This window comes from Silurus meridionalis, chromosome 1 (assembly GCF_014805685.1).
Source record: "Silurus meridionalis isolate SWU-2019-XX chromosome 1, ASM1480568v1, whole genome shotgun sequence".
Taxonomy (NCBI): Eukaryota; Metazoa; Chordata; class Actinopteri; order Siluriformes; family Siluridae; genus Silurus; species Silurus meridionalis.
In genome coordinates, this window is record NC_060884.1 from 33,311,569 (window position 1) to 33,335,391 (window position 23,823).

General features: G+C 39.3%; 1 protein-coding gene across 1 annotated transcript; it reads right to left on the minus strand.

Annotated features, from left to right (window-relative positions):
* Positions 1–4,520: 4,520 nt before the first annotated feature.
* Positions 4,521–23,178, minus strand: cth (cystathionase (cystathionine gamma-lyase)). The gene is made up of 12 exons (XM_046858016.1): positions 22,888–23,178; positions 16,646–16,727; positions 15,877–15,972; positions 15,682–15,791; positions 15,459–15,593; positions 13,896–13,953; positions 13,711–13,788; positions 12,453–12,605; positions 12,086–12,207; positions 11,813–11,865; positions 10,257–10,395; positions 4,521–5,193 (listed from the first exon to the last, which is right to left on the minus strand). The coding sequence occupies exons 1-12, from the start codon at positions 23,053–23,055 to the stop codon at positions 5,179–5,181; spliced, it is 1,209 nt and encodes a 402-aa protein (XP_046713972.1). The 5' UTR covers positions 23,056–23,178; the 3' UTR covers positions 4,521–5,178.
* Between the last annotated feature and the right edge of the window lie 645 nt (positions 23,179–23,823).

Here is a 23,823-nt window from a genome sequence, read left to right on the forward strand (position 1 = left end):
AGAACAGTAAAGGATGGAGAGGGAAATGTGTTGACTAGTGAGGAGAGTGTGTTGAGAAGGTGGAGGAGTATTTTGAGCAGCTGATGAATGAGGAAAATCAGAGAGAGAAGGTTGGATGATGTGGAGTTGGTGAAGCAGGATGTAGATAGGATTAGTAAGGAGGAAGTGAGAGCAGCGATTAAGAGGATGAAGAATGGAAAGTCGGTTGGACCAGATGACATACCGGTAGAAGCGTGGAGATGTTTAGGAGAGATGCAGTGGAGTTTTTAACCAGATTGATTGACAAGATTCTGGAAAGTGAAAAGATGCCTAAGGAATGGAGAAGGAGTGTGCTGGTACTGATCTTTAAGCATAAGGGAGATGTGCAGACCTGCAGTAACTACAGGGGAATTAAGTTGATCAGTCACACCATGAAGTTATGGGAAAGAGTAGTGAAGCCAGGCTGAGAGAAGAGGTGACCATCTGTAAACAGCAGTATGGTTTCATGCCGAGGAAGAGCACCACAGATGCATTATTTGCTTTGAGAATGTTGATGGAGAAGTATAGAGAAGGTCAGAAGGAGTTGCATTGTGTGTTTGTGGATTTAGAGAAAGCGTACGACAGGGTGGAGAGAGGAGTTGTGGTATTGTATGAGGAAGTCTGGTGTGTCAGAGAAGTATGTGAGGGTGGTGCAGGACATGTATGAGGACAGTGTGACAGCAGTGAAGTGTGCAGTAGGAACGACAGACTGGTTCAAGAAAGAAGAAGAATAATTATTATTACTATTATTATTAAAACTTTTTATTAAATAATGGTCCATTGGATTATGCTCTTGATTTTATTTATTTATTTTGTTTATTTTACTTCACAGAGCACAAAGAATTGGACTCTTCAGCATGGGCCAGATCATATTCGAAATAAAAAATCATATTTTTTATATTTTAAATTCTCTGTACGTTATAAAATCTTGTTATGATCATTTTGCACTGAGTGGGGAAGCGATGAAAATTTGTCATATTGCATAAAATCAACTTGTTTTATGTCTTCTTTGTAAAGCATCTCTTTGGGGAAATAAAGCTTCTGTTTCAGTGCTGCTACACATTGTACAGAATATAATAAGAAGATTGGAAATTGATTGATCATTACATTTTATTTTACTTTAATTGTATAAGGCTCTTCTCTGTTTTGGCACCGAGGTGGTGGAATGAACTTCCCCTAGATGTCCGTACAGCAGAGTCCCTGATTATCTTCAAACGACGACTGAAGACCTACCTCTTCCTGAAATACCTAAATTAGTACTTTCCAAGTTTGTAGAATTCGAGTTATATTTATATTAAGTTTGTAATCTTGCATACCAGTGTAGATTTATTCATTAGAGACTCAAAGCACTTTTGTACGTCGCTCTGGATAAGGGCGTCTGATAAATGCCGATAAATGTAAATGTAAATGTAAATGTATTGTGAGCAACTGCAACTGAACAATTTCCCTGTGGGTTCAATAGGGTTTTAATTCTGATTCTGAATAAAATTTTGCCAGAACCTCAATCTTTTAGTCTTTTTATTAAACAGTACAAATGAGACTCTCGTTTAGTTTTGAATCATTGATGATCAATTTGAAACTTATTTTTAATTTATTTCAACATAAAAGTGAACAATGCTTTCATATCGTTCCTTCATCCTTAGTAATTGCCTGGTCAGGATCTAATAGATATGTTTAATTAAAAAGGCACTTTTAATTAAAAATAACACAAAAAAAAAAAAAAAAATGTGTTCATCTTGTGGTTCATCTCGTGTTGTGGTTGTCAGGTCGTAATCATAAACTTTTAAAGAGTCTTGTACTGGAAATAAAAGCAGGTTTTCATTTCCTCACCACTCAGAACTATGCAGGGATGAAAGCTGAATTCATTCTGTGACTCGTTCCATTAGAGGACTAATCTGGGCTCCTGGAGCTGCAGGCTTTCTGCACAGAGCAGTTACGACTTAATAAAATATCTGAGTGAAAAGCTTTTATGGCGCCAAAAAGAACAAAAAAGGAAAAAGGCGATAATAAAAGAGAGCGACTGATTAAAAGCAAAATGGTGTCACGTTTATGACGAGGTACAGTCCTGGAGTGCGCTACGATTCTGACGTAAAAAAAAATAATAAACATTGGAATTTCATTAAACTGAAAGTCATAGTTTAAGTTAAATCGATGGATATGAAGTAAATTAAACTAGATAGAAATAAAGATAAATCACACACTGAGAGTGTTTTAAATTCCTCTGTTTTACACCAATGATTTTATTTACTTTCATGATAAACTATTGATAAATATGTTGGTATTTAGAGTACAGTTTAGTGATGCACTAAAGTCTATTCTCAAGAAGATTTTAGAAGAGTTTTTTTTAGCATTTTCATATATTTTTACATCATTATAACAGCATATGACTGGTATTTTGATGAGTTCATTAATGATCTTCTTTATCTTCATCTGAAAAACTAAATCCAATCCATATTTGGTTAAATTTTTACCAGAGGAGGGAAGTAATGAAGCACAAATACTTTTACTGTAACTTTTTACTTTCACGAATTACAGTACAGACCAAAAGTTTGGACACACCTTCTCATTCAAAGAGTTTTCTTTATTTTCATGACTATGAAAATTGTAGAGTCACACTGAAGGCATCAAGGGCTATTTGACCAAGAAGGAGAGTGATGGGGTGCTGCGCCAGATGACCTGGCCTCCACAGTCACCGGACCTGAACCCAATCGAGATGGTTTAGGGGTGAGCTGGACCGCAGAGTGAAGGCAAAAGGGCCAACAAGTGCCAAGCATCTTTCAGGGAACTCCTTCAAGACTGTTGGAAGACCATTTCAGGTGACTACCTCTTGAAGCTCATCAAGAGAATGCCAAGAGTGTGCAAAGCAGTAATCAAAGCAAAAGGTGGCTACTTTGAAGAACCTACAATATGACATTTTTCAGTTGTTTCACACTTTTTTGTTATGTATATAATTCCATATATAATTCCACATGTGTTAATTCAAAGTTTTGATGCCTTCAGTGTGAATCTACAATTTTCATAGTCATGAAAATAAAGAAAACTCTTTGAATGAGAAGGTGTGTCCAAACTTTTGGTCTGTACTGTACATTTAAACTTTAAAATTGTAAATTTCAAACAGATTAGTTACTTCAGTTGTAATTTATTTGGTGAACTTATCAACACTTTTTCATCTCCTCTTTCATTCGCTGTTTTCTGACCATCAACCTGTTTCTTGTTTGCGACTTTTTAATCTACCACTGGTGTATCATTGGCTCTCACACACCACAGACGTAGACTAGATTATAAAGCTCACAGTGAACAGGCAGGAGGCAGTAAGAAGTCTGGGGTTAACGTGGATGAGACAGAGGGAGTCAGTGATGGAAACATGAGAACGGAGACATTGTGTTCTATATGGTGGATCTTCAGCCTGGATACATTCATTAGAGAACAACATTTTAAATGATTTTGTATTAATATATTAATTTGACCCGAGGTTCAGTTCCCAGCGTGACACTAAAACAGGTAGTAATAATCAGTATAATAATCACTTTTTACTGAAGTACATGTCAGAGCACTTACTTACTTTCTTTACTCTAACTTGAGTGAAAAAGTTCAGTCAGAACGTCAACTTTTACCAGAGTGTTTTAAAACATCAGTATCTGCACTTCTACTGATTTTACCTCTGATTTTCACACTTGTGATTTTCATCACAAAAGTGTTCAATAGGGTTGAAGCTCTATAGCAGGAGATCTTCCAATCCCATGGGAGATCAAGCATATTCAATTCAATTCCATTTTAACTTTTAACAATGGACAAATTTCCTGTTAGTTTGTTAAACTAAATTAATAACTAAAACTAAAATAACTAAAATAATTGTTGGTTTGACCCCTAATGAGTGACCCAGTGGCGAATGTGACAAGAACAAACTCGCTAAGATGGAATGAGGAAGAAACCACAAAATGAAACGCATCCTCATCTTGGTGCCACCGAATGTCCATACTAGTTCAGATTCATATCTCTACATCTTCATGGAGCTGGAGATATGGAGTTATATATATGGAGTTGTGTACTTCGTGTCATGCTGGAACAGGTTTGGGTCTCCTAGTTCAAGTAAAAAAGAACATCCAAAGACGTCCAATACATTTGTGTGCCTCCAGGTTTGTGGTAACGATTTGAGGAAGAAGCACATGTGGGTGGAAAAGTCCACCAAAATACTATACGTGTTCATTAAATTGTAAATGTTGGGAAATCATCAAAAAGACCTGAAAGATCAAAATCGTTTGCTTGTTGGAAGCTTGAGAACATCGGGTTTGCCTTCAGCTGTGACGTTGATGCTACCGAGTTTAATTAAATTAATTATATATGATGGCTGCATGTCTGTTTGGTTTAGGCCACGCCCACTCAGATACACGTAGACACCAGACATAGTAAGGTTTGTACATTTTCAGACCTCCTTTAAAATTAATAGCTTTCAGCGTAGCAACATTAAAAACAAGTTCAGCAATTAGAAACGAGACGAGTCATCAGTCACACGTGGCTTTTAATGGCTCGAGCAGCACAGATGACAAATCAAAGCAAACTTTTCTTTAAAAAATAAAAATAAAGACATATGGCTTGGCCCTGATGTTCATGTAAACTGAGATACAGAAGATTCACACAGTAGAGAAAAGTCTGTGTGTGTGTGTGTGTGTGTGTGTGTGTGTGTGTGTGTGTGTGTGTGTGTGTGTTTGTGTGTGTCCATGCTGGTTTACACACAGGCTAATGGGGGTGAATGGAGCTGAAATCATTTTACTCTCTCACAAACACAAACACACACACACACACACACACACACACACACACAAACACACTTCATCCCATAGAAATACCGCAGTAGCGTTTGTTCCCTCTCTAATCCTCACCGCGTTCACCTCCCTCTAAAGCGAGTCATATCGAGTCTATCCACACCCCAGTAATAAAAAACACAAACAGTATCAGAACTCCATGGCGTTCAAACCCAAATACAGCCAAAATAATAAACTCTGATTTACGGAAGCACTGATTTTTTTTTTTTCGGTTACTGTTTGTTCCCTGACATAAAAATTCATTTCAAGCATGTTTGATTTACACACTGTGCTTAATAAAGAAGAGGAGAAATGTGCTGAAGAAAAGCGTCACATCTCCCAGCCCGTGCTGAAGAGTTCAATTCTTTGCATGCTGTGAAGTGAAAAAAGAAAAGAAAAGAAAATCAAGAGCATGTTCAAAACTGGGATTTATTACAATTATTACTATTAATGTTTACTTAAAGATATAATGTACAGATACATCACAGTTTATTTAGATGTATTATGATCATGTGCAATGATTGGATAGACAGACTGACAGACACATATAGATAGATCGATCCTGTCTAGACAGACAGACAGACAGACAGACATATAGATAGAACAATCCTGTCTAGACAGACAGACAGACATATAGATAGATAGATCGATCCTGTCTAGACAGACAGACAGACATATAGATAGATCGATCCTGTCTAGACAGACAGACAGACAAACAGACATATAGACAGATCGATCCTGTCTAGACAGACAGACAGACAGACAGATCAATCGATCCTGTCTAGACAGACAGGCAGGCAGACAGACAGACATATAGATAGATCAATCCTGTCTAGACAGACAGACAGACAGACATATAGATAGATCGATCCTGTCTAGACATAAAGACAGACCAACAGACAGACAGACACTCTCCTTAATAGTTGGTCCTTAAACACAAGTTAAAAAAAACACCATATAACTCAATACACCATCGTTTCTTTATTGAGACAGACGTGTCCTGGATGACTCTCAGTCTCTCACATCATTGTGGAGGAAATTTCTCGCTCTTCTTTACAGCACTGCTGCAGTTCATTGGGGTCTGCAGGCAATTTGTTTATGCAGAGCTCTCTTAAGGTCCTTCTGCAGCATTTCATTTGACTTGATTTGACTTTTTAATATGCAAATATACACACATATATACTATATACTCTGCTAACACATGGCCGCTAACACACGGCTGCTAACACACGGCCGCTAACACACGGCTGTCAGCAGGTGTCATCGGCACAATGTTTCTCTGTTCAATCCATTGCCCTGATGACGAGTTTGCAATTCAGCCTCTTTTATTTCCTCTTGCCTCACTAATGGCTTCCCTCCAGAGAGAACGCAATCTGCCACTCGCAGCCGTTAAACATTAGCATTTTAAGCCGTAATAAAGAAAAACCCCTGACAGCACTTAACCTCCGGAGAAGGATTAACCTCGTGTAATCTGGATGATGGAAACGAAATGGGATCGATGTTCCTCTATAAGGAGATGCATGCTAAAGCCTTCAGAAGCGCCGACAAACGAGCGTGAGGCATTATAAGGCATTATAAACGTCAGAAACATTAACTTCTGACCTGGTTTTTGTTTTCTAAAAGAACAATCAGACAGAAAGCAGGAGAATCTAATCTCCTAAGAGGAGTCGATACTTTAAGGAGCACTGAGGAGAAACAATCCCCAGACTGTAAACCTGTGATGGATGGTCAGAGTTGGGGTTCATGGGTAGGCGTGGCACGGTCATGTCCCATAACGTAATTATCAGGACAGGGTTAGTTCCTGAGAACCCTCCTGGGACACTCCTTGACCTTTGGCGTGATCGCTAATCGTTGCATTAAATCTTCCCAAACGGATATCAACGTCTATTATACAAGGTAATATCAAAAATTACAAGGGTAGTTTTGTAACAGATGGCAGCACAAGGCTGCACCCACAGTCACAGGGAGCACCTTCATAAATCAGTGTGCCAAAAGACATCGGGAGCTAATTGAGCTGGGCAAATCTTCCACAGAGACCTTCGACACGATTCGGCAAGTTCACGACGACAACGCAAAGAGGCGTTCGGGGTGTTTTGAGTGGCTTCAGGAGCGAAAGAACATCGCCGGAAGACTACGAGATCTTCTGGATGTAAAAAAAAAAAAAACGCTGCATATGTTCAGGTCTCCACAAACCTTTGTCCATATAGTTTATCTTTACTCCTGAAATGTGTTTACTCGATCACACAATTGCTTTAATCTCGTTCATCAAATTCGGAAAATTACGACTTCCAGGCGCAGGATAACGTGATGGATCGGACCATCGATCGGGTCGCTGAGGATCTTGCGGACGGTGCATGTGGACAGCGTGATCGAGTTATCGGGTTCTGCTTCGAATTATTGACTTAGAGCGCAGACTCAGACCTGAGACGCCTGGAAAACGAGGTGAAGCGAGATGGCAGAGCACAGAGCAGTGTTTGTGATCTCTAATGAGCAACAGAACATGAGGTGGACGTGGTCTCTCACACACACACACACACACACACACACACACACACACACACACACACAGAGCTCTGCTTACTTGCTACATCCTTCTGCCTTATTTCACACAAAAGCGCCTCTCGGATAATAGGCAGCCTGAGGCGAGACGAGACGAGGCGAGGCGAGGGGAGATTGTGTGTTATTTTGCGCTGGCAGAAGCGACGGTTCCTCAGCAACACACTATGGCTGTGTTTCATACACACTATTTGTAATATTCGAATTTAACTCCCTTTTTAACACCCTACGTTGCCTCCAGGGTTCAAATGTTATGCGAATCACCTGATTTTAAAAAAGTAGACCCGTTTGTTCTGCACATTGTCTTCTCCACATTTGAGTCCCAAATCAGCAGCTCATGAAGCATGAAGGTCCTCAAAGACACGGGACGTCTTCCAAGATGTTTTCTTTTTCAAACTAACACTCGCACTTAAATAAGCGTTCCACAGACTACAGTGTGTTCATGATGCTGTAGCTGACAGACAGGACGGAGGATTCACTAATACGTGAACAAGATCCTGAACACGTGACTAACGAGCGCACAATGACTTGTACATGCACCTAATCCTCCCTTCTCTTTCTTTTCATTCATTCTTCTGCTTTTTTTTTTTCTTTTTTCTTTTCTGTCTTTCTTTCATGTCTTCTTTTCCTTTCAGTCTTTTTCTTTCTTTCTTGTTTGCCTTACTGCCTTCTTTTCTTTTCCTTCGTTCCTTCTTTCGTTCTTGATTTCTTGCCTTTTCCTTTTTTGTCTTTCTTTCTTGCGTTCTTGTTTGCCTTCCTGCCTTCTTTTCTTTTTCTTTTCTGTCTTTCTTGTGTTCTTTCCCTTTCAATCGCTCTTTCTTTTCTGCCTTCTTTTCATTTCTTTCTTTCCTTCCTGCCTTTTTTTCTTTTCCCTTTTTCTTTCTTAAATTTCTTGCCTTCCACCTTTTTTTTCTTTTCTGTATTCTTTCCTACATTCTTTTCTTTCCAGACTCTCAGGACACGTCTCCGTCAGCGGTGCTGAGAGAACGCGCTCGAGACACGAGGAGAAATCCACCTACGTGTAAAATATCGCTCACAAATTACTTTCCAAATGATAAAAGTATCTACTAATAATTTAATATAAATAAAAACTTTTTTCACAGAAGAAAATACGTGGAACACTTGTATCTGATGAACACTTTGTTAAATCGATGCTTCACAGTAACTTCATGTCGATGCACTGATGCGAATCTGTAACTCGTCCCATCACTACACTGTAGTTTTGACTGTTTGACTTCAGGGTTTAAATGTACGTGATGAACTCAGATGAGCAGAGTGATACCCACAGTGAAACATCACAATGTGCTTGTAGGAACTATAATCGCTCATGAAACACACCTCCACCAATCAGACTACTGGACCTACTGTTCCAGGTCCACCACTGACCCCCACTGTCTCCTCATAGATGGATTAAATCCATGATCATTGATGAATTCTGTCAGAAGGTTCGGTGCTGCAGCTGAGCTTCTCTTTATGATGGAGTGACAGATTTAAGTGCTGTTTGTCGACTCAGCATTTAACATCATTCCTGTGTGTACATTCCACTGCTGTTCACACTGCTGACTCACGACTATCACATCATCATGTTCACCAATGACGTATCTGATGAGTCAGCGTTCTGAACTGCTGATTTCAGAAGAACAAGCACCGGACTGTCCATGGAGATCATCTAAAGCACCTAATACTCGCTTTCCTTCCTTTCATTCTTTCTTTCTTTCTTGTCTTCCTTCTTTATTTATTTTTTTTTATTTCTCTCTTCTTTTCATTCTTTCTTTCTTGTATCCCTTCCTTCTTGTATTCCTTCGTTCATTCTTTCTTTCTTTCTTTTCTTACTTTTCTTTCTCTCTTCTTTTCATTCTTTCTTTCTTTCTTGTCTTCCTTCTTTATTTATTTATTTATTTTTTTATTTCTCTCTTCTTTTCATTCTTTCTTTCTTTCTTTCTTGTAATCCTTCCTTCCCTCTTTTTTTACTTCCTTTCTACCTACATTCTTTTGTTCTTTCTTTATTTCCTTACTTCATCCCTTTCTTTCTTTTCATTCTTTCTTGCCTTGCTGCCTTTTCTTTCTATCTTTCTTGCTTTCTTTCTATCTACCTATTTTCTTTTGTTTTTCTTTCCTTACTTCATTTCTTTTCATTCTTTCCTTTCTGTCTTTCTTGTCTTCCTTCTTTATTTTATTATTTATTTATTTATCTTGTTCCTTATTTTCTTTCTTTCATGCATTTCTTTCTTTCTCTCCTTGATTTTCCTTTCTTTCTTTCTTTTTTCGCTTTTCTTTCTTACTTTTCTTTTCTTGTGTTCTTTGTTCCTTTCTTTCTTTGTTTCTTTCTTTCTTTCTTGTCTTCCTTCTTTATTTTATTAATTTTTTTTTATTTCTCTCTTTTTTTCATTCTTTCTTTCTTGTATCTCTTCCTTCTTGTATTCCTTCTTCATTCTTTCTTTCTTTCTCACTTTCTATTCTTTTCATTCATTCTTTCTTCTTTTCTCTCTTCCTCACTCTTTTTCTCAGAAGAGTGGTTATTAAATGGTCACTACATGTGGAACGGGAAGAGCGAATCTCCCGAATGCTGTAAATGTAAGTGGACAGGAAGAAAAGGTGAACGGTCCGTTACCATAGAAACCATAGTTTTTAGGACAAGTGCGTGAAGGTAAAACTGTGGTTGATGTCCACGTGTTGATGTGAAGGTTCCTGCAATTAGATCCCTCAAAGAAGTGGCATGAATATGAGCACAGGCCTGAGAAAGTCACATGACCTCCGGTAACGTTGGGGCCAGACACAGATTACGGCCCGTGTTTAATCATTACCTCGAGAGCAGGCTTCGATATGTGTGTGTGTGTGTGTGTGTGTGTGTGTGTGTGTGTGTGTGTGTGTGCGCGCTACAGCTGCACCAAGAGCTTGATCCAGGTCTGCGATAATGTCCTCCTCGTCCTCCAGTCCCACAGAGAGACGGATCAGTGTGTCTGTGATTCCCAGCTCCATCCTCTGCTCTTCTGACACCGAGGCGTGGGTCATGATCGCCCTGAGAACAAAATCACGTGATTAACGTGACATACTGCCCACGTGAGATTATTTATCTCCGGATAAACCCGTTAACCAGAGCCTCCGGGCTCGGATGAATTTGATTGGACGAGCAAAGTCGTTTCGTTATTAGAGCTCTTGATAAGGCGAGCAGGCGCATGTGATAAGCAGCAACCAAAATTAAATATACGACACACAGTTCAAACACACACACACACACACACACACACACACACACACACACACTACTGACCGTAAGCACTCAGAAATCAGTGTTAATGTTTAATATTTTAAGACTTTCGTCCCCTGAGTACAATATCCAACACACTAAACACATAATGACTGCTGCTTTGCTTTGATGATTTATGATGCTTACAATGATGGATTGTGCAATAGTTAGTGCCCCCTTGTGACACCTTAAGCTTTATACTGCTTTAGTATTAAAGATACACTCAGTCACTTCACTCTCATCTCTCTTCTCATCTCTCTTCTCATCTCTCTTCTCATCTCTCTTCTCATCCCTCTTCTCATGCCTCTTCTCATGCCTCTTCTCATCTCATCTCCCTTCTCTCATCTCTCACCTCTCTTCTCATCTCTCACCCCCTTCTCATCTCTCTCTTCTCTTCTCATCTCTCATCTCTCTTCTCATCTCTCATCTCTCTTCTCATCTCTCATCTCTCTTCTCATCTCTCATCTCATCTCTCTTCTCTCCTCTCTTCTCAGTACTGCTCACAATATACAAACATGTAGTTAAAGAAGTCACGAAGAACAGTGGAAGCAGAAAGCAGGGAAGGAAGAGAGAGAAAGAAAGTATATTAAAAAAGAAAAGACAGAGGGGATGAAAGAAAAAGAAAGAAAGAAAGAAAGAAAGAAAGAAAGAAAGAAAGAAAGAAAGAAAGAAAGAAAGAAAGAAAGAAAGAAAGAAAGAAAGAAAGCAGGAAGGAAAGTGCGAAAGAAGGATGGAAGGAAGGAAGACCAGAAGGAAGGAAAGAAGAATCTTGACTGATTTGGAGATAAAAGTGAGATATATTACTTTGAAATGAAGTTGAAGTAAAAGACGAGTAAATTACAGATACGCAGTAAAAAAGCTTCAGAACAGTAAAGCATAAGATTTACTTCATTACTGCTCACTGCTGCAGGGAGACGAGTGCAGAGACACAACAACCACGGGATGTGAGACAAGGAGAAGAAGAAGACAAGAAGAAGACAAGGAGAAAAGAAGGAGAAGACAAGGAGAAGACAAGGAGAAGGAGACGGAAAAGGAAAGGGGTGAGGCTTCATACAAGGACCAATCATTCGGTGTTGAGTAAAATCGAGATCAATCTTGGTTCTTGCTACTGTTACGGAAACTTGAGATTAAAAGATACTAGAAGAAAAAGTTTGAATTGTTCTTGCAGGAAGAGCTTGAAGGTACTTACGGGTGCTCAGCCAGACTCTCATAGCCTCCGAGACTTTCAGCGAGAGCAAACAACTGGAGAAATAAGAGAATATACAGAGATGGTTCAAAGACAGAAGAATGGCAATTATGTAGGAGGTTTATTTACAACCTGTATAAAGAGACCTTTATGGGAAATTCCTACTTAAAACAATGCTACACACTCAGGAATGAGATCCTGAGAGCTGCCGAAAATAATCCCCCCCCCCTCCCCCTCAGCGATGGTACATTCTCAAACTGCCTTGTCTCTAATTACCTTGAGGTTGTTGAGGAACGTAGTGGCGTGTTCCAGTTTGCCTTTAATGTAGAAGGTGATCATCCCAGGACATCCTGTGCACTGCTTCTTCGTCAGCTCGTACTGGGGGTGAGACGGTAGACCTGTCAGAAAAAGAAAATAAGAGAATCCAATATTCATTTAAAATGTACTATAATTAGTCATTCTTCATTATAATATTTTTTTTGTACAGGACTGTGTTCTTGGATACATTAGTGCCCCCTAGTGGGTATAAACCTATAACACACCATGACTAGGAGTCTTCAGGCCAGGTTTAAGTCCTAAAAGGCCCTGCATTGATTTTTCCTTGTTTTTTTTTTGTATTTTAAACAACAACAGTTTTAGATACCTGGGAAAAGCACTTTCTCCACCCTGCAATCAGCCTCGAGAAACTTCGCCACAGCCAGCGCGTTCCTGAAGTGCTGCTTCATTCTCAGGGACAACGTCTTCAGTCCACGATTACACAAGTAGCAGTCGAACGGGGACGGGACGGCACCTAGAGCTGTGATGAGAGTGTATGTAAGTGCTTCTGTCCTAAAGACACACTGGAGACTCCTGACACTGAAGACTCATATGGTATCGGAACGTGTTTGTGGACATCTGACCATAAGATCTGCATCCCATTCCATCTTTAGTCCCCATTTGCTGTTATCATACGCTCCAATTTTCTGGGAGGGAAATGGGGGGAGGATGGAAGGATGGAAAGGGGGGAAAAAAACCAGACAGACAAACAGACAGACAGATAGAAAGAAAAAGAAACAAAAGAAAGAAAGAAAGAGAAAGAAAGAAAGACAAAAATAGAAAGAAAGAAAGACAAAAGAGAGAGAAAGAAAGAAAGAAAGAAAGAAAGAAAGAAAGAAAGAAAGAAAGAAAGAAAGAAAGAAAGAAAGAAAGACAAAAAAAGAAAGAAAGACAAGAAAGAAAGAAAGAAAGAAAGAAAGAAAGAAAGAAAGAAAGAAAGACAAAAAAAGAAAGAAAGAAAGAAAGAAAGAAAGAAAGAAAGAAAGAAAGAAAGAAAGAAAGAAAGAAAGAAAGAAAGAAAGAAAGAAAGAAAGAAAGACAAAAAGTGAAAGAAAGAAAGACAAAAGACAGAAAGAAAGACAGAAAGAAAGAAAGAAAGAAAGAAAGAAAGAAAGAGACAGACAAAAAAAAGAGAAAGAAAGAAAGAAAGAAAGAAAGAAAGAAAGAAAGAAAGAAAGAAAGAAAGAAAGAACACATAATACAGCACCCTTGGAGCACAGAGGGTTAAGGGCCTTGCTCAGGGGCCCTAGGAATGCCAGCTTGACAATTCCGAGGCTTGAACCCCCAAACTTCCAATCAGTAACTCAGAACCTGAACCACAGAGTCAGTGTTCACATTTATTCAGTTTAACAGGGTTGGAGCTCTATAGCAGCTCTAGCAGATTTGTGCACTTGGTGTGGTGCTGGAGCAGGTTTGGGGTCTCCTAGTTCAAGTAAAGATAAAACTTCATGCATCCAATACAATTGTGTTCAGGAAAAAAAAAAAAACAGATACGTCTGGAAAGGGCGGGTGTCCCAATACTTTTGGCCATATAATGTATATGTTTACAGCTCAACTGGATGAAGCAGGATCTCATTAATCCTCACCATTCTGCAAATATTTCAGTTTTTCATACAGGGTTTCACTGTTCACAGAAATCAGCCCCATGACGACGTCACTGTGCCCTAAAATAAAACACAACACGGGTTAGATCATTAATATCCTGAGCTAAAATAATCCTCCAAAACTGTTTCACTGGTAGCTTTAAGATGATTTTTGAGAAGATACTCACCGTTCATGTACTTTGTGGCCGAGTACATGCACAAGTCTGCTCCCAGGGCCAGGGGGCGCTGTAGGCACAGCAAAGATCACCAAAATAGTTCAGGGCAAAGAATGAGACGTTTTATTTTTTAGAGTTAAAATAAAGTGATGGGATTAATAATAAAAGTGAAATGAAGGAAGGCATATGAGATAAGAGGCTCATTTCATCAGATAGAAGAAGAATTCTAAAAAAACCTTGAGAAGATTTATCAAAATGATGAGACGTAATACTGCAGTAACCAAATAGGAATATTTAAGAACTTCATACTTGAATGTGTTTTTTTTCTCTCCCTGACCCTGAATCTCTTAAGCTCTCCCTGAACCTGGATCTCTCTCTGACCCTGGATTTCTTGATCTCTCTCTGACCCTGGATCTCTCCCCGACCCTGGATCTCTCCCCGACCCTCGATCTCTCCCCAACCCTGGATCTCTCGATCTCTCCCCAACCCTGGATCTCTCCCTGACCCTGGATCTCTCAATCTCTCCCTGACCCTGGATCTCTCCCTGACCCTGGATCTCTCAATCTCTCCCTGACCCTGGATCTCTCCCTGACCCTGGATCTCTCAATCTCTCCCCAACCCTGGATCTCTCCCTGACCCTGGATCTCTCAATCTCTCCCTGACCCTGGATCTCTCCCTGACCCTGGATCTCTCAATCTCTCCCTGACCCTGGATCTCTCCCTGACCCTGGATCTCTCAATCTCTCCCTGACCCTGGATCTCTCCCTGACCCTGGATCTCTCCCTGACCCTGGATCTCTCAATCTCTCCCTGACCCTGGATCTCTCCCTGACCCTGGATCTCTCAATCTCTCCCTGACCCTGGATCTCTCCCTGACCCTGGATCTCTCAATCTCTCCCTGACCCTGGATCTCTCCCTGACCCTGGATCTCTCAATCTCTCCCTGACCCTGGATCTCTCCCTGACCCTGGATCTCTCAATCTCTCCCTGACCCTGGATCTCTCAATTTCTCCCTGACCCTGGATCTCTCGATCTCTCCCTGACCCTGGATCTCTCCCCGACCCTGGGTCCCTCCCCGATCCCGGGTCTCTCCCTGATCCTGGATTTGAAGATGTCTACCAAATTTTGTGTCAGTGTGCAAAATTGTTGCCGAGATACAACCTCATGTCCTGTTTGGCAGCTGTGTTTAGTTTCTTGGTTGTGTACAGGCAAACATTTTATAGTAATCTAAATTCTTTTGATAGCTTTGGTCCAAGTTGGTCTGAAGACAATTTGTACCAGATTTGTTTTTAACTTTGCAAGAAAAGACAAAAAACAAAAAAGAACAGTTTTATAATGTACTCATATATATTTAGATTATAAATACAAATGTCAACCAACGGTGGCGCTAAAGTGTTGGTAGAACACAAATTTGTTCAAAATGTTCCTTAGACTCTGGGCAATGCTCTGCTCGTGTGCGTCCAGTAGAAAACGAACGACTCTTTGAGACGCACATTAAAGACTTGTTCAAAATGAACAAAACATTTGTGAAAGACTAAACACTACCCCCTAGTGTTAATACCTGGTCATTACCCATACCTGGAAGTACGCGGACATGAAGGTGTTGTCCACGACCACAATAATGTCCTTGTTGTGCGCATGTGCGATTTCTGAGCAGGCTTTAATGTCCACAACCTTCATCATCGGATTGGTTGGAGTTTCAATCCACAACAGCTACATGGACCAGAAAAGCGACAGGTTTATTTTCTTCACTGGGATTTTTAATTGCAAAAATAAAAAAAGAAGATAAAACTCAGCAAACCTTCGTGTTGGGTTTGAGGGCTGCTTTTAACACCTCCAGCTTGGTGCAGTCAGCGAAGGAGACGTCATAGCCGATCTCCGCAGCGATCCTTTTAAAATACCGATTGGTTCCTGAAAGATATGAGATCTCATTTTCAGTCACGTCCTCCTCCTGGACCTGCAGTGTTCGACTGTGTGAAGCAGTGCACAGATTTACCTCCGTAGACGTCGTTCATGCACACGATCCCATCGCCGGTCTTCAGCATGTGCACGATGGTCGTCGTAGCGGCTAATCCAGACGCCAGAGCAACACCTGGTCCGGAATAAAGCGGTTTGTTTAATAGATTTATTATTAAAATGTGATTATGTGATAACTCATCGAATTTCTTGACCTTTAAAAGTCACCCTAAGATGGCTGATGACCAATCAGGAAAAAGCTTTCAGCATAAGAGATATTAGGGATGTAACGGATGTATGGGCAAGGTGTTCAACAGGGTTAGAGACAGCAGGAGATCTTCCACTCCAACCCATGGAAAGCAGATCTTTATAGAGCTGGGCTTGAGCTTTGTGCACTCAGTAGTAGAGTGGAAGATCTCCTGCTATAGAACTCCAACCATATTGAACACCTTTGGGATGAACAAGAATGCTGACTGCATGGAAAGCAGATCTTCATGTAGCACAGGGGCAGTGTCATGCTGGAGCAGGTCTGGGTCTCGTAGTTCAAGCGAAAGGTAAATTTCATGCTACAAAAATAGTCTGCCTTCAACTCTGTGGCAACAGTTTTGGGAAGAACCACATACGGCTGGAAAAGTCGGGCGTCCCAATACTTTTGGCACACAGTGTAGATTTTAAGACAGTGCTGCTAAACAAAATAAAAACATTTTTAAACAATATATATTCATAAATAACAATTTGGAGAATTTAACGTTATTCCTCTCCTGACCCTAAAACCCTGGGGAACATTCTGGAAAATAAAAGTACATTACAGTGTCGAGCTCCATCCAGTGCGGCCACGGCTTTTTCCAGACAGTTCCGTGTGGGATTCCCACTGCGACTGTACTCAAAACCCTGCAATTACACACACACACACACACACACACACACACACACACACACACACACACAATTTTGAGTAAAATACAGGAAATATTTTTTGAATTTATTAGACATTATACTATTATTTTTAATTATTTTATATTTTAATTTTAATTTATTTTAATATTGCTTTTAATATTTCTGATAAATTCATTTTGTTTATTTTTTAAGTGATTTTTATTTATTTATTTATTTATTTTTACATTTTTATTTTGTTTAATTTAATTTACATTTTTACATTTACAATTTTAATTTAATTTAATTTACATTTGTTTAATTCAGTTTGTTTTTATATTTTTAGAAGTTTCCTCTTTTCCATGTGATTACGTTTCACTCAAAAACAACTTTAAAGACAGTTGGATTTCTACACTGGCATACTGGCTTACACTGTGTGTGTGTGTGTGTGTGTGTGTGTGTGTGTGTGTGTGTGTGTGTGTGTGTGTGTGTGTGTGTGTGTGTGTGTGCGCACGTCTGTACCAAAAATCTATATTTTATAAAGTAATAAAGTTATTAAGGTGAAGGTTCGGGGGAAATATAGTGGGTTAAAGTATGAAAAAGGTTTTGTTAATATTTTACAACAACAGGTCAAAGACTTATTTCACAATTGTGACTTTAGATCTTGTAACTACAACTTATTTCACATCTGTTACTTTACATCTCGTCACATTTGTGACATTACATCTCGTAATTGCGAGTTATTTCACAATTGCAACTTTACATCTCATAGCAACAACTGTGACTTTACATCTTGTAACTATCACTTAATATAACATCTGGGACTTTGCATCTCGTGTCTGGAACCTACTGTTTTTACAACTGTGACTTTACATCTCGTAGCTACAACTGTGACATTACATCTCATAACTTTGACTAAAAATTGCATAGCTATTACTTTACATTTCATAATTATTACTTATTTCACAATTGTGACTTTATATCTCAACTATGTATTAATATATTTACCTTCGTGACATTACATCTCATGAGTGTGATTTATTTCACAACTGTGACTTTATATCTTGTAGTTATAACTTTAGATATCAAAAATGTGATTTTACATCTCGAACTTGGACTAAGCATTTCAAATCTGTTACTTTACAAACTACGACTTCATTTCACAACCGTGACTTTACATCTCGTAGCTACAACTGTGACTTTACAACTGTGACTTTACATCTCGTAGCTACAACTGTGACTTTACAACTGTGACTTTACATCTCGTAGCTACAACTGTAACTTTACATCTCGTAGCTATAACTGTGACTTTACATCTCGTAGCTACAACTGTGACTTTACAACTGTGACTTTACATCTCGTAGCTACAACTGTGACTTTACATCTCGTAGCTATAACTGTGACTTTACATCTCGTAGCTACAACTGTGACTTTACAACTGTGACTTTACATCTTGGAGCTACAACTGTGACTTTACATCTGTAGTTACAACTGTGACTTAACATCTCGTAGCTACAACTGTGACGTTACATCTTGTAGCTACAACTGTGACTTTACATCTCATAGCTACAACTGTGACTTTACAACTGTGACTTTACAACTGTGACGTTACATCTCGTAGCTACAACTGTGACTTTACATCTCGTAGCTACAACTGTGACTTTACATCTCGTACCTACAACTGTGACTTTACATCTCGTAGCTACAACTGTGACTTTACATCTCGTACCTACAACTGTGACTTTACAACTGTGACTTTACATCTCGTAGCTACAACTGTGACTTTACATCTCGTAGCTACAACTGTGACTTTACAACTGTGACTTTACATCTCGTAGCTACAACTGTGACTTTACAACTGTGACTTTACATCTCGTAGCTACAACTGTGACTTTACATCTCGTAGCTACAACTGTGACTTTACATCTCGTAGCTACAACTGTGACTTTACAACTGTGACTTTACATCTTGTAGCTACAACTGTGACTTTACAACTGTGACTTTACATCTCGTAGCTACAACTGTGACTTTACATCTCGTAGCTACAACTGTGACTTTACATCTCGTAGCTACAACTGTGACTTTACATCTCGTAGCTACAACTGTGACTTTACATCTAGCTACAACTGTGACGTTACATCTCGTAGCTACAACTGTGACGTTACATCTCGTAGCTACAACTGTGACGTTACATCTCGTAGCTACAACTGTGACGTTACATCTCGTAGCTAAAACTGTGACTTTACATCTCGTAGCTACAACTGTGACTTTACATCTCGTAGCTACAACTGTGACGTTACATCTCGTAGCTACAACTGTGACTTTACATCTCGTAGCTACAACTGTGACTTTACATCTCGTAGCTACAACTGTGACGTTACATCTCGTAGCTACAACTGTGACTTTACATCTCGTAGCTACAACTGTGACGTTACATCTCGTAGCTACAACTGTGACGTTACATCTCGTAGCTACAACTGTGACGTTACATCTCGTAGCTACAACTGTGACGTTACATCTCGTAGCTAAAACTGTGACTTTACATCTCGTAGCTACAACTGTGACTTTACATCTCGTAGCTACAACTGTGACTTTACAACTGTGACTTTACATCTCGTAGCTACAACTGTGACTTTACATCGTAGCTACAACTGTGACTTTACATCTCGTAGCTACAACTGTGACTTTACAACTGTGACTTTACATCTTGGAGCTACAACTGTGACTTTACATCTGTAGTTACAACTGTGACTTAACATCTCGTAGCTACAACTGTGACGTTACATCTTGTAGCTACAACTGTGACTTTACATCTCGTAGCTACAACTGTGACTTTACAACTGTGACTTTACATCTTGTAGCTACAACTGTGACTTTACAACTGTGACTTTACATCTCGTAGCTACAACTGTGACTTTACATCTCGTAGCTACAACTGTGACTTTACAACTGTGACTTTACATCTTGTAGCTACAACTGTGACTTTACAACTGTGACTTTACATCTCGTAGCTACAACTGTGACTTTACAACTGTGACTTTACATCTCGTAGCTGTGACGTTACATCTCGTAGCTGCAACTGTGACTTTACAACTGTGACTTTACATCTCGTAGCTACAACTGTGACTTTACAACTGTGACGTTACATCTCGTAGCTACAACTGTGACTTTACATCTCGTAGCTACAACTGTGACTTTACATCTCGTAGCTACAACTGTGACTTTACAACTGTGACTTTACATCTTGGAGCTACAACTGTGACTTTACATCTCGTAGCTACAACTGTGACGTTACATCTCGTAGCTGTGACGTTACATCTCGTAGCTGCAACTGTGACTTTACAACTGTGACTTTACATCGTAGCTACAACTGTGACTTTACAACTGTGACTTTACATCTCGTAGCTACAACTGTGACTTTACATCTCGTAGCTACAACTGTGACTTTACATCTCGTAGCTACAACTGTGACTTTACAACTGTGACTTTACATCTCGTAGCTACAACTGTGACTTTACATCTCGTAGCTACAACTGTGACGTTACATCTCGTAGCTGTGACGTTACATCTCGTAGCTGCAACTGTGACTTTACAACTGTGACTTTACATCTCGTAGCTACAACTGTGACTTTACAACTGTGACTTTACATCTCGTAGCTACAACTGTGACTTTACATCTCGTAGCTACAACTGTGACTTTACATCTCGTAGCTACAACTGTGACTTTACAACTGTGACTTTACATCTCGTAGCTACAACTGTGACTTTACATCTCGTAGCTACAACTGTGACTTTACAACTGTGACTTTACATCTCGTAGCTACAACTGTGACTTTACATCTCGTAGCTACAACTGTGACTTTACAACTGTGACTTTACATCTCGTAGCTACAACTGTGACTTTACAACTGTGACTTTACATCGTAGCTACAACTGTGACTTTACATCTCGTAGCTACAACTGTGACGTTACATCTCGTAGCTACAACTGTGACTTTACATCTCGTAGCTACAACTGTGACTTTACAACTGTGACTTTACATCTCGTAGCTACAACTGTGACTTTACATCTCGTAGCTATAACTGTGACGTTACATCTTGTAGCTACAACTGTGACTTTACATCTCATAGCTACAACTGTGACTTTACATCTCGTAGCTACAACTGTGACTTTACATCTCGTAGCTACAACTGTGACTTTACAACTGTGACTTTACATCTCGTAGCTACAACTGTGACTTTACAACTGTGACTTTACATCTCGTAGCTACAACTGTGACTTTACAACTGTGACTTTACATCTCGTAGCTACAACTGTGACTTTACATCTCGTAGCTACAACTGTGACTTTACAACTGTGACTTTACATCTCGTAGCTACAACTGTGACTTTACATCTCGTAGCTACAACTGTGACTTACATCTCGTAGCTACAACTGTGACTTTACAACTGTGACTTTACATCTCGTAGCTACAACTGTGACTTTACATCTCGTAGCTACAACTGTGACTTTACATCTCGTAGCTACAACTGTGACTTTACAACTGTGACTTTACATCTAGCTACAACTGTGACTTTACAACTGTGACTTTACATCTCGCAGCTACAACTGTGACTTTACATCTCGTAGCTACAACTGTGACGTTACATCTCGTAGCTACAACTGTGACGTTACATCTCGTAGCTACAACTGTGACTTTACATCTCGTAGCTACAACTGTGACGTTACATCTCGTAGCTACAACTGTGACGTTACATCTCGTAGCTACAACTGTGACATTACATCTCGTAGCTACAACTGTGACTTTACATCTCGTAGCTACAACTGTGACTTTACATCTCGTAGCTACAACTGTGACGTTACAACTGTGACTTTACATCTCGTAACTATCACTTAATATAACACCTGTGATCTTGTAGTTATAACTTTAAATATCACAAATGTGATTTTACATCTCGAACTTGGACTAAACATTTAAAATCTGTTACTTAACATTTCAAACTACGACTTCATTTCACAATTGTGACTTTACATCATGTAACTATGACTATATTTCACAACTGTCACTTGCAACGTAATTTCACATCTGTGACTTTACATCTCATAACTATGACTTATTTCAGATCTGTGACTTTATGTTTTGTAACTGGCATTTACTTTAATGTGCTTTAGTCTCTGTTATATTTTGATGTGTTATGCAACGTTTCCTTATTCGCATCCGCATATCATTGGTGACTGATTTCTTGGCACAGACAAACTTTCCAGTTAGATCCGGTTTTGAAGTTCACCTGCTGTAACCCTGAGTTTAATTGAAGTAATCATTGCAGTTGTATGTTTCCCTGAATGACATTTCTGTCTCATCATGTGCAGCAGTGAAAGACCTTGGTGTGACTATTGAATCCCATCAATCATTAAAAGCTCACGTAGATAATTTTACTCGGCTTGCTTTCTTTTATCTTGGAATTATTGCTACGTAGGAAATATAATGTTAATAAATGATGCAAAAAAACTAGTTCATTCATAAAATACTACTTCTGATATATGAAGAACTGAATTGAATCATGTGACATTGTGATCCACCACTTTGCCTACATTGTTCAAATGGTGCAGGCTCTTTGTTGGTACCTAGAACTGGGGTCTTTGAATATCGTTCCTTCCTTTACACGTTCAGGTTTGTTTAAGGCCTCGGGATTGGTAGAGTGGTTGAGATGTTGGACTTTGGATTGGAAGGTTGTTAGTTTAAATCCCAGCATTACTAAGCGATCATTGCTGGACCTGTGTGCGATACAAATGCTCAGATGTATGCTGTACGTATTAAAACGATAATGAATCTCCGAAAATAAACATTTTTACCATATAGTACACATCGTTGAATTTATAGACTGATTTTAGACAACCTATTTTATTCTAAATTCAACTTAATATTTAAAGTGTTCATTATCCACCGAACTATCTATCTATCTATCTATCTATCTATCTATCTATCTATTAATCATTATGAGTTACGCTCATTACTTTGAAGTGGCTATTAAACATTATTTAACACCTTTTGTAACACGTCAGCACGTCATTGTGGACACGTTATTAACACAAGACGTGTGTGTGTGTGTGTGTGTGTGTGTGTGTGTGTGTGTGTGTGAGTGAGTGAATGAGTGAGACGGCGGGGTTGGGGGCTCACCGCGTGTTTTCCAGGACCGAACTGTTTGAAGGTGGTGGACAGTGAAATCGGAGGCACCACCGCCATGGAGCTCCACTGCTCGGGTTCCTGGCCGGCGTGAATCGCGTCCGTGGCGAAAGACCGGAACTCAGGGCAGAATCCAGACATCTCACTGCTCTGTGAAGCCATGTGGAGATAAACGTGTAGCTCAGTCCGAGTCGGAGATGTACGGGTTCCTGAGGGTTCCTGAGATCCGCTGCTGATGAAACCCTATGTGCCGGTTACCCCTTTAACACGGACGTGTGTAAATTCAGCAACCAACCAATCACAGTGTCCGGGTACCGAACGCCTGATGATGATTGGTCAAGCCGCAGAGGCGGAGGCGTAATCACGTGATCTTAGTTTCGTCAAATCATTTTGTCCCAGTGAACTGCTGAATTTTAATAAAAATATATATATTAAAATCATATTTTCTCACAATTTGGCAACTTTAAACTCTTTAAAGCATTCGGTTGAAATTATTTATAAGACAATAATATTATTCTTTTTTATATTATCTACAATAAAATATTGAAAAATAAATCTGTTTAGTCCAAAATTTGAAACCTTAAAAAATATAAAAGTAATTAAATTTTAATAAATAAGTAAACATGCATTTAAATCATTTATTTATTTTATTGACTATTATTATATATAATATTATAAATATATAATTTATTAATTTTTATTGTTGCTGTCATTTTTGTTGTTTTTATTGTTTATATTTTTATTATTAATTACTAATTATTTATTGTAATCGCAGGATCAAATGGATGCATTAATGCGATACCTGTTGTACATCTTCTTCTTCTTTAGGCCTTCTCCCATTAGGGGTCTCCACAGCAGATCATCCGTCTCCATACCCCCCTGTCCTCTACATCTGTCTCTTTCACACCAACTACCTGCATGTCTTCCCTC

What these genes read in the sequence shown, in the direction of transcription:
- cth (XM_046858016.1), bottom strand. Translation starts at nt 23,055, where the DNA reads ATGGCTTCACAGAGCAGTGAGATGTCTGGATTCTGCCCTGAGTTCCGG. An exon ending in TCGGTCCTGGAAAACACGCG is followed by an intron (nt 16,728 to 22,887) that starts GTGAGCCCCCAA and finishes GTGTAATTGCAG; the next exon opens with GGTTTTGAGTACAGTCGCAG. An exon ending in GAGAGTCTGGCTGAGCACCC is followed by an intron (nt 10,396 to 11,812) that starts GTAAGTACCTTC and finishes TTTTGTTCTCAG; the next exon opens with GGCGATCATGACCCACGCCT.